This window comes from Pelodiscus sinensis, chromosome 5 (assembly GCF_052426305.1).
Source record: "Pelodiscus sinensis isolate ZL-2025 chromosome 5, ASM5242630v1, whole genome shotgun sequence".
NCBI lineage: Eukaryota > Metazoa > Chordata > Testudines > Trionychidae > Pelodiscus > Pelodiscus sinensis.
The window spans coordinates 64,382,786-64,394,192 of NC_143056.1; the positions used below are offsets into that span (position 1 = coordinate 64,382,786).

The 11,407-nt window shown below is 45.4% G+C and overlaps 1 protein-coding gene across 5 annotated transcripts in view; it reads left to right on the forward strand.

The window, feature by feature from the left end:
* The window catches only part of TYRO3 (TYRO3 protein tyrosine kinase), a 58,659-nt gene extending 54,980 nt beyond the window's left edge, over positions 1-3,679 (forward strand). For all 5 annotated transcript variants that reach the window (XM_006128698.5, XM_006128699.5, XM_006128700.5 and 2 more), the window contains one exon: positions 452-3,679. In XM_006128698.5, coding sequence (XP_006128760.3) covers positions 452-824 — 373 coding nt within the window. In that variant the 3' untranslated portion in view covers positions 825-3,679. The remainder of the gene's footprint in view (positions 1-451) is intronic.
* Positions 3,680-11,407: the final 7,728 nt, after the last annotated feature.

Below are 11,407 nucleotides of genomic sequence, written 5' to 3' on the forward strand. Positions count from 1 at the left end.
TTTAAAAAAAAAAAAAAAAAAAAAAAAAAAAGCTTCCAGAATTCAGATTTGACAAATGCCCTTGTTGACTCTTTCTACTACTCCAAAACTAGAGCTCTCCCTTCCCCATCACCCAGTTTTTTCCCACTCCACCACCCAAGAGGAATCCTAGGAATATTCACTGAGGGCTATGGGTGACTTCTCTGAAGACTCCCTCTGGCAGAAAGATTTGTGAATGCTATAACACAATTCTTCCCAGAACTTCGACTGGAGTAGTGTGGGAATTGCATGAGCTCTGTTACAGCTTGTTGGCACAATTCAGCCCTAAAGTGATGGCTGTACCATGTCGCTGAGTAAATAATTGGATCCTGTTTAGTTGTTAGTGTCACGAATCACCTGACTGATGGGCAGAGTTACTTTGCACACAGACCCTCTATATTTTTCAGCTCTCTTTATTCTCTTTGCATTGCAGCTATGATCTCATGTGCAGATGTTGGCATTCGGAGCCCAAGCTACGCCCTAGCTTTGGAGTGCTGAAATCACAGCTGGAAATGATTCAGGGGAGAATGTCTATGCTCTCATCCAGCCAGGATCCTCTATATGTCAACATTGGGGAGGCTAAAGAGACTTCTGGGAGCAACCCTGCCCTGTACACTTCATTTGGAAATTTGGACAGCGGCGAGAACGTTGCTGAAGCAGCTGCTGCTGTCACTAGTGACTATCGCTACATCATGAGCCCATTGTGCCTTGGAAATGATGTTGGAAGTGACAGGCATCCCAATGAAGCTGAAGGGGAGGTCAGGAGCCTTCTGCAGGAGCTGGAGACAGGAGAGAGAAGTTGTTAGCCCATAAGAAGGAAACACTCCAGTTACCTGCCACGGGCTGTGTGCAGCTGTATTGCCATGTTGCAATGCTTTCAAGAGCCAGTTGGGGGATGTTTTTAAGCCACATGGGGAGCTATAATTAGGTTGCTTCTATAGCTATCCCCATCTATGTGGATTGCTGTTGTGGACAGCTCAGAAAAATCACAAATCATAATTGCCCCTTGGACTTTTTGGGGGTAGGATTAAAGGTTGATCACATCCAGTGGGAGTGGGCTAGATTTGCCAGCCCTCCAGGATTGGCCTGGAGTCTCCAGGAACTAAAGAGTAATCTTTACTTAAAGATTATGTCATGGGATGAAATCGCCAGGAATATGCTCAACCAAAATTGGCAACCCGAGAATGGGTTCAAAGCTACAGCAACCAATGAGTATTTGTTTGCTTGGGTAATTCTCACTGGCTGCAGCCATACAGTAGAATGCACATACTAGGTCAATCAGTGCTCACTATTCTGTGGATGCTTTTTCAATTCTGGCTGTGTAAGTTTTGGACCAGTAGATCTGGAAACACTGGCGAATATTTACACTGTTGTTTGGGACATAGGGGAAGAAAAGCTCTCTTGTGTTCACTCAGCAGTACTGCCTAGACCTGTTGCCTACCTCAGCGGTTCTCAGTCTGATCTACGGAGCTGCTTCCACAGTAAAACATCCAGAGTTTTTTCAGCAATGACACGTGTTGCTAGAAGTAGCCCAGCCCAGGGCTCTCTTAGAATTTCCAGATGCTTTTGTTGAACAGCTAAACTGAAACTTATGAAAATCCAACACTTTTCTCCACCCTACGCCTCCAGGCCCATCGACGGGGAGCGGTGGGGGCAAGGAGGCAATTACCCTGGGGCCCAGCAATTCAAAGGGGCTTTGGGCCCTTTAAATTGCTGCTGGAGAACTGTGCTGCACGTTCTGAGGATTGGGGCAGGGGTGCACCACACAGAGGGTTGGCTGCCTCTGGCCCTGCCCCTACAGGGAGCGCAAAGCTAGCCCCCCCCCCCCACTCTTTTCCCATGGAGGCTATCGGCTCCCCTGTACACACCTGTTTTGTGTCTTTCATTGTCTTCTATTTGATATGAATGTAGGGTTGCCATGTGTCCAGTTTTCACCAGGACAGTATGTTATTTCTGGGCCCTGTCTGGTAAAGAAAACAGAAAATACCGGACATGTAAAATGTCCTTTTTTTTGGATAGAAGGCTGGTGGGGGACATTCTTTCCCTGCTGCGTCTGGCAAAGGTGGGGGGAGCGAGGAGTGTGGGGATATTTAAAGGCACAGCAACTTTTTTTTTCTCAACCAATTTTTTTTCCTGCCATGTTCAGGATTTTTTGTGAAAGTATCTGGCAACCCTAAATAAATTCAGCCCCTATCAAATTTACAGCTAATGTAAAACTGGGCAGGGGAGAATCATGCAAGAGAATCCTGGAACCCTACATCAGAGGGATATAAATTGAGTGCTGCAGTGAGGACCGGCAGCAATGCAGGGCTCCCTTCCTCATTAATGTAAAGTGGAGAGGAAAGAAACAGCACAGATACAAAATGCAAGGCTGTAACCATGCACTGTCTTCAGCAGAAGCAGGATCCAGCCTTCATTTTAGAACAAGTTTATTTTATTCTTCTCCCTTTACTGTCTCTTTCTTACCTTTTTCATGTAACCAAGCAATGTAGGTACCACAGAAAAGGTATGGAAATGGTGCAAAAGGACCAAGAAGCAGGGGTGCTGGAACAGCGTGTATAGTGTGGAGTCTTGAAAGCCACTGAACCAAACTGTAAACCCTGTGTATGATGGAAACCACTTCAGGTCAGGGGATGCTGCGACACCTGCAACGCCCCTTGTTTCAACACCTCCATCAACAAGAGGATCTCTAGCTAATAAAACAGTCCTTGCTGTGAAAAAATTTGAGAACCAGAGGCCTCGTTGATTAGGAGGTCTTCAGGCATGTGGAAAAGATCAGCCAAACCATATTGGAACACATTCTGTATATCACTGCAGCCTTCCAGCGTGGGAGAGATTCATATTTCAGTTCTCTCCTCCTCCCCTCCCCAAATCAGCATGTCTGATACATTATAACTGCAAACAGTTGTGTGTCTTGGTTTTTTAAATAATTTAATATTTTAATGTAACTGAGTAAGTGTTCTGTACAGTGGTTCCCAGCACTCTCAGAGATGTGCAGTACATCTTACCTTAGTCGTCTGAATGTTTACAAGACCTGAATCTATCTCATTTGATTTCCTGTGCCCTGAAGAACTTTGCAGTACTTTGTGACTTGAGCTTCCACGTTGCACTTCCCTTACAGCAAATGTTGTAATACTCAACATTTATACTTAGAAATGAAGTGGTAAAGATGGGACCAAGTTGCAAAATTGAGATCCAGATGTGGAATATGAATTCCCAAGCTTCGCTGACTACGATTCTGCCTTTTGCCTGTAGTAAAGAAAGATGCTCTTTGCAAAATTCAAAGCCACATTCAAATCCTGATTTAGAACAAAGTCTGGTGTATTTGGAGCTGGAATTTTGAAACAACACAAGGTCCTAACGCTGCCTTCCTGCATTACAGACTGCACCATCTTATAGACCAGGATATGTAGGATTTTTCTTCTTGATTTAAATGGTATACAGAAAACACAGGTTATGAATGAGCAAATAACCCATAACAAAAGGTATTGTTTTACCACAGTATCTCTGCAGGTGCATACATGTGTTTATTGTGGGACCTGAAGGCCACATTCCCTGCAGCTAGCTGGGAAATAGAGATGTAAATATAGACGCTAACTTCTGAAACCATCGCATTCATTTTTATTCTTTTTTTAATAATAAACTGTGTACTGTGTCTGAAGCCCTGCCTTATGTCCGCTCCATCTCATAACTGGCGATGATGTTCTGTAAGGGCCTTCTCATTCAAATGAGGCACTGATAAAATTGGAAGGTGTCGTACATAAAAACACAATTACTCCATTTTTTTATTTACCTCACCCCATCAAGCTCAAGGAGCTGAGCTCAAGGAAGAGGGACTCCTGGGAGTGGGGTGGGGATGAAGGAAAGTTCTAGACTGCAGAACTTCTCTGTGTCGCTTCTGCAGGCTTGAGACTGCCTCTATTGTCCCTGGTCAATGATGGCAAGGGCCAGTGAAGTAGCAGATATTTAAGACCAGTCATTTGAGCCTGGGGTATAGGGCTTCTGCAGAGCACGAAGCTTGACTTCCTATGGACTCCCCAAGCCCTGTGCATTCCTGTTCTGTTACAAACAACCTGCAGAAGAGGGGATAGGTTTTGCCTCCTCTTGAAGTCACAATTGCTGCATTAGGGGACCCAAATGTAACACAGCAGGGACTCTGTTTCTTCTGTACCGAGTATAAGGGCATACCTTGCTCCTTTCACACCCAGCATAAGCATATTGCATGCCCTCCCACTGCCAGTCCACCCAGCGAAGAGGGCTGGCAATGTGAGCTTAGTGTGGGAGAGGGCTCTCCCATGCAGGAAAGCTCCAGCACCAGACACACTCCATGGGGTTTGCTTGCTTGAGTTACTTTTTGGTTTTTAAGACACCATCTCCTAGAAGTGTATCTTTACCATGGTTCAGATACACTTGTCTTTGTCCACAAACTGGGCCAGCCCAGGTACAAACAACAACTGAGACTGAGCTCATGAAAAAAATGGTGTATAAAAAATGTCAGTGCCCGGTCATTCCTATTGGTCAGAGCAGGAGTCAGACCTTGTGGATAGCACAGGAATGGGTAGCCAGGTATCAGAGCCAAGGGAATCAGAGGTTAAGTGCCAGAGCTGAGGAGCAGACCAGAAGTTAGGAATTGAAGCCAAGGGGCAGAACTGAGCTACCAAGGGTGGGGTGAAGTGAGGCAGAAGGAAGGCTATCAACAAGCACATGCAAGAGCCTTTGGCAAATGCTTTAAGCAGCTGCTGAACTGCCGCTTGGCTTATGAACCCACCTGTAGATGCTTCCAACCACTCAGCCAGATAAGCAGCCTACTACAGGCCACCTGTGGAGACTGGCTCTAGCTCTGTTTCAGGACCTGATTCCTGACAAAGAAGAGCTGGTGCCAAAAGAAGGAAGGTTAAATGGTCACATGCATTGATCATTTAAGACTGGCGTTGCACCATGTTCTGAAAATAGCAACTGCATGATTCGGGAGGATAGGCTCAGGGAGGGCCTTCCGTGTCCCATTGTTCCTTCTATTTTTTTCAATCCGTGCAGAATAAATGTTCTGTGCACCCAGGCATGTGTGGATGTGCATCATCAGTAGAAACACATGCTGCCAGCTGTTAATCATCTGGATGGCATTTGAATCTCTCCTGGGTGGCTGCCCAAGTGCTTAGCTTACGGGGAACACAAACACAGAGTACCTGATCTGAGAAAAATTGTGCCTCAAATGTATCCAGGGAATCTTTGGGATGGACAGCAAAAAAATCCCAGCCAATCTCTATTGCTTTGCGGGTTGCTCAGATAGTTTGGTGTTAGGGGCTTTATTAACTTGCCTTACTCCTGCTGACTGCTTCTGTTAAAGCCAGGAGGAGCTCAGCTTTCCTATTGATTTCAGTGGCAGTGGGATCTGGGCCACCCTCAGCAAAGCCTTGGTGTAATGTTTTAGCCTAATAGTTCTAATGTTGCCGTTTCTGCCATCCTTTTGGAAAGCTGGCTGGCTTCAAAATGGAACCAGCTGCCTTTTCTCCCCCCTCCCCTCGCACAGAGCCGGAAGAGTAATGTGGATTCCCCCATAACAGTTTTTTTCGTTTGGGCTGCACCATCACCATAGCATTTCTTCTGGTGGCAGCAGAGCAGTCAGAAGGTTGGGCTGCTTGTTCTTACAGACATGGGAGCTCCACAGGAATCCAACCTGCAGATTTAAACCTGATCATGCTCCCTCTTACCACTGAACTCCCATAGCAGTGGGACCAGGACTCTTCTCTCCCTTTCAAAGGTCTGCTCAGGCCACTCAGAGGCAATGTGGCACTTACAATACCTTTTGCAATGTAAATTCTGCTGCCTGGAAGTAGGGAACATACTTTGCTTATGCCCCTATCCCACAGAGAAGACCTCTGTATGCAGCTTTCCCAGAGTGGGCCCGCGGAACACTTGAAGAAACACTGTGCTATATAAATGAAGGAGAATTAGAAGCAAGTAGGGGGTTGGTCCGTATGTGGAAAATCCTGGAAGTGTACAACACACAGAGCATTTGGCTAAAGAAACAAAACTGACAGCTCTGAAAGCCTTGAGACAACTTGAAGGGCACTCAAGAAAACATTCTGTAACTGTAACACAACTAATATACTGGATTCAGCATGTTACCCTACACTTAGCTGACAAAGACATGGTTTCTGGTTGCTACCTTGTTATTAACTGGATGGTAGACTGCTGTGGTGTTTCTCTTGTGTTTGGATGATTATTGCATTTACAACAACGGTTTTGCCTTGCTGAGGTTCATGGAGCACTTGCTGATGGCTTGCAGAGAGCTGGTTGGTCACATGAGGGTGGCTCTACTGGTCTTTAATTCTTAAAAGAAGCTCAAAATAGTTTAAGCTAAATTCCGGGCTGGTGTAATTAGGCAGCTCCATTGATATCTGCTGAGTAGCTGGCCTATTAAATACGAATTTTCCCAATACAATTTCCCCATGTAAGCAATTGCTATAGTTTCCACAAAAATATTACATAAACATGAATGTGAGGAGGAGGAATGCTGCACATTTGTGTATTGAAGGGAGATGTACATGGGAGAATTGCCCTATTAAGATCTAGAAGACTACACAGTGGAAAAGTTTGAGACCCCCTTGTTTTAGAGTACAGGCAGTCCCCGACTTACGCGGATCCGACTTATGTCAGATCCGCACTTACGAATGGGGCTTTCTCGCCCCGGAGGTCGAAGTGACGGATTGCTGCCTGCGAGCTCCGGGACGAGAAAGCCCAGTTCGTAAGCTGCTCCCGGTGCCCCTGGTCTGCTGGAGACCGTCTCCAGCAGGCGCCTCTGAGACTTTGCCAGAGCAAAGCCTCAGAGGCGCGGCACCCCGTTGCCGCTGCGGCTCTGCTCCCCATGTCCCTGGTCTGCTGGGGGGGGCGCAGCTAGTGTGCCCCCCCCAGCAGACCAGGCTTTTGTTGTGGACCCGGGGGCAGAGCAGCTGGGGCGCTGCCGATTGGTCCTGCAGCGCCGCTCTGGGCACTACTGGACCAACCCAGCAGCACCCCAGCTGCTCTGCCCCAGGTCCTGATTCAGCCGCTGCTGGTCAGTTTCAGCAGTGGCTGAATCAGGATGCCTGCGGCAGAGCAGCTGGGGTGCTGCTGGGTTGGTCCAGTAGCGCCAAGGAGCCAGGAGCGGTGCTACTGGAGCAACCCAGCAGCACCCCTGCTGCTCTGCCCCAGGCGTCCCCAAGTCAGCCGCTGCTGAAACTGACCAGCGCTGACTACAGGAAGCCCGAGGCAGAGTTGCTCTGCCCCAGCCTTCCTGGAATCAGCTGCTGATCAGTTTCAGCAGCAGCTGACTTGGGGACGCTTGGGGTTCTTAAGTTGAATCTGTATGTAAGTCAGAACTGGCGGTCAGTTTCATCAGCGGCTGAATCTGGACGCCAGTTCCGACTTACATACAGATTCAACTTAAGAACAAACCTACAGTCCCTATCTTGTACGTAACCCGGGGACTGCCTGTACTGAGATAAAAAACAGGGTGCAATATGCTTTTCATAATACATTTCTTCACTGTGGATACAAGTTCTTTATTCTTTATATTCTAGTAGAATAAAGTGACAATGAGGGCCACATTTCACAAATGGGTCCAATTCTACTCAGCTAGATTAGTATAAATATAGAGTAAAACAATACTGAATTTACCAATTTGATTTGAGTTACTCTAGATGTACAGCACTATAAATGAAAGCAGAATTTGGACAGCTATGTGCAATATGCCCAGAACAATAAAAAACATTACTTCAGAGTTTTAATCCTCCACTAACGCTCTGGTGACTTACTAATTTGAGCTCTGAAGGTGCTATAGCAGGTTTGCAGTGATCATGGAGTATATGCCTAATGTGTAATATGTTACTGAGCTAAAAAGTGAACGTTTGAATAAGGGGACACAATAAATATATGAAGGATCTGAACTGAACTCCAAGAAAATCATTTTTTTCTCCGTGGTATTTAAATATCTTCAGCTATAATGGGTCAGATGCTGGCTTTAGCTGTGCTCAGAAGGTTGCTGTGTGACTTTAAAGGTATCGTGCCAAAGGTATCGTGCCAAATGCTGATCTTAGTTGTTCCAGTGCTGCTCCACTGACATTAATAAATTGGGCTGCTTGAATGTACTTGAGAGAAGAATTTGATTCATCACCTGAAATATTTTCCAGCCTTAAATACATTTGTTGATGAAGTCCATGTGGGACATCACTAAAGTTCCCTGGAATTGTTGTACTGCCACTGGGCCATGCATATTTCCTGCTGGCACGACCCCATTTCCATAAGCAGAGAATTTGGCTCAAAGTTTTCTCTTTTTTTCTAACTAACTATACTTGAGCAAACATTCCTAGTCTGCTGAATTCTGCAATTTTGAAGTCAGTGGGAGGCCGCACAGTTGTAACAGAGGGAAACAGTTTGGCCCACAGAGACTTCTTGGAGTATGTGGTACTTGCAGTAGACCATCATTATGTTACTGAAGCGTGACTTATGAAATAAGATTGATTACAGCCTGCTGATTCTCCTGTCAAACTGATGTAAATAAGGAGTAGCTCCACTGAAGTCTCAGGTGATACAATAGTGTAAAACCAATATAAATGAGAAGGGAAATCAAGTTCATACTCTACCATTCAAATACATTTCCCTAAAAACACATTCAGACTTCTTTTATAAGGACCGAATCAGCCTCATGCTTTTTCAGCTAGTCAGCACCATGTGGTATCACTGTAAGTCCATTGTCTCTCTTGTGCATATAGTGTCTGCACAGCAACATTCTACAGATGTAGTTGCAGGTCCATAAGTTATAAGCCATTTCAAGGCAGCCTTTGTGACACTGAGGATATCCTCCATTTCACCTTTGAATCCATATTTGGGGCACTGCATTATGATGTGTTTGATGGTTTGGAAATTCTTACTGCAGTCGCTTGAAGGGGAGTCTTTGATTTTCCATGTATGCATCAAGCAACAACAAGTTCTGTGGTTTGTTTAGATGTGGTTCAGTATAGTTCAAAGTCTATGTAGTAGGTTGGAAGTGGGAGGGTGGCTTCTGGAGCCTGTGATAATGTGCTTGTTTGGAATGGTAGATGAAGTTCAGATACTTTGCCATTCCATGGACAGATCCAGAGACACGAGGGGGTTGCATGAGGTTAAGAATTGTTGCATTATGTTGTTCATAACCTGCTGGTTAGGAAATTCCAGATAGTCTTCAGCATGTTTAAGATCTCGTGCTTAGGCTATAGCTTGACGAATAGCTGGAGAGAGTGGAGGTACTGATTTTCAACTTCCCATTATGATTTGCAAGATCTGTTCAGCTGTATGGCAGCTTCTTGTCCGTACTGGTGCACTGTACCCTGCAACCAAGAACACAGGCCACAGCTGATATTTGTGGTGGCTGATATCCAGTTTGTTCTCACTAACTTTTGGATACTGTTGATGTGAATCTTTGCTATGGAGACTGCTTTCCTGAGGTGGTCATGCAAGGTGAGTATGTAGTCAAGAATAACATTGTTATATCGGCTTTGGGTCATAATGCCATGGGCAGGGGACCTGTCCAACCCAACAGGACCTACTGTGGTGGGGAGCGCTCCAGCCTGTCTGGAAAAGCCCTTGCCTGCAGTGGGTCCAGCGGGTGCACTGCAGGCAGGGGCACTCCAGCCTGGTTGGAGCAGCCCTTGTCTGCAGTGAGGGGTGTTGTCCCTCTTACCTATCCCCGTTTCAGTGGTTAACCAGATAAACATAACGTATAACCGGATTTTACATCCTTACTTTCAATGCAAAACTTAACAGAGTGTTTTATGTGATTCTGTTGTCAGTTTCTTGTGCTTTGATTTACCTGGATTTGGTCTCAGCTACCCCTTTTGAAAATGCTCCTTTCAGGATCTGAAGGTCATGTTAAGTTCTTTAAAGCTACGAATCCAAATTGCAAGTGCCGAAGCATCAGCATACGCAAACTTCTGCACTACCCTGTCAGGCATATCACTTGTGTAAATACCGCAGAGTCTCCAAGAGACTGCAGAGCCTTGTGGCAGCCTGTTATTGCTGCTTTGACTTCCCAGATGCATGTGCATCGCTGGGCTGCTGAGCATGGTGCCGCCCAACACCCATCTTTCCTGATTTGTGACTCCCCCCTAAAATAAATTTGCAACTCCCCTGCAACTCCCTTTTGGGTCAGGGACCCTAAGTTGAGAAACACTCGTCTCTCTCTTATGAAATCTGTATTGTATAGAGAAAAAGCGCGCACAAGACCAGATTGCATGCAGCTTGATGAGATTTTGTTGTCCATGATGTGTTTTTCATAGCCGTGGATTTGACAGAACCATAAGAGAAGTTTTCTCTTAACCCTAGTTAATGGTTGGTTTATGCCCTGAAGCATAAGGGTTTATCTACTTGATAAATGTTTATCCCCTCTCATATAACAGAAGTCAATGGGATGGCACTGATTTCACTGAGAGCAAAATTTGGCCTCCAGTTTTCAAGTCTTTCCATTTCATTGTTTATGTTCCTCACAAATATTTGTTAAAAGCGTTTAAATGTGGACCTTTTAAAAATGGAAGATACTAATTAAATGCTCCATAGATATAGAGACCAAATCCTTCACAAAATTTGCTAGAGGTTATTTTTTTTTTTTTTTTTGAACCTGTCTTCGGACTTCTTTTTGTCCTTCCAAGTTTTCCGTCTGTAAAATCCTTTTTAACGTCTTCTCCTAGGCCCATGCTTTCCTCTGTTACGTGACTGCAATCCTGTTACTTCAGCGAATAAGCATATGTGAGAAAAAATATTGGCTATCACTGGGCTTGATACAATGCCTATTAAAGTCAACGGAAATATTCCCATTGACTTCAGTGGGCTTTCAATCAGGCCCTTTAAGCTGTTCTGTCTCATAGGAGGCTGTGCAAGACCAGATGGAGTGTTCATTATTGTGACTGATCTAATAACTTTCCCATAGAATCTAACGGTACTGTTTTGTCTATACAGATCGCCCACTTCTTGGTTCAACATTGTAGAGTGCAGGCTGTCCCAGCCAGTTTTACCATCTGAATGCTTTAATCTGTATAAGAAGTTTATTGGAGGCTAGCAGTGAGAACAACAATAACGCTGTTAATATACTTAACTATATATGGTTATTTATCAAGGTTAATCATAAAGAAGTAATATACTGTTGCACGGGTTGGCAACCTACTGCACATGTGCCATAAGTGGTACGCAAGCCAATTTTGAGCAGCACATGGGGAGCTCAGCCCCTCTGTCTTCTCCCATGCAGCGGGGAGCCCCCTTTACCATTGGAGCCCTCCCCCTTCCCTGGCAGCAGGTTAGGCTGCATCGCGCCTGGTGGCGGTGGGAGGTGGAAGCACTGGGGCTGAGGTGGCTGGGGCTGAGGCAGCAGTTCCTCTAGTGT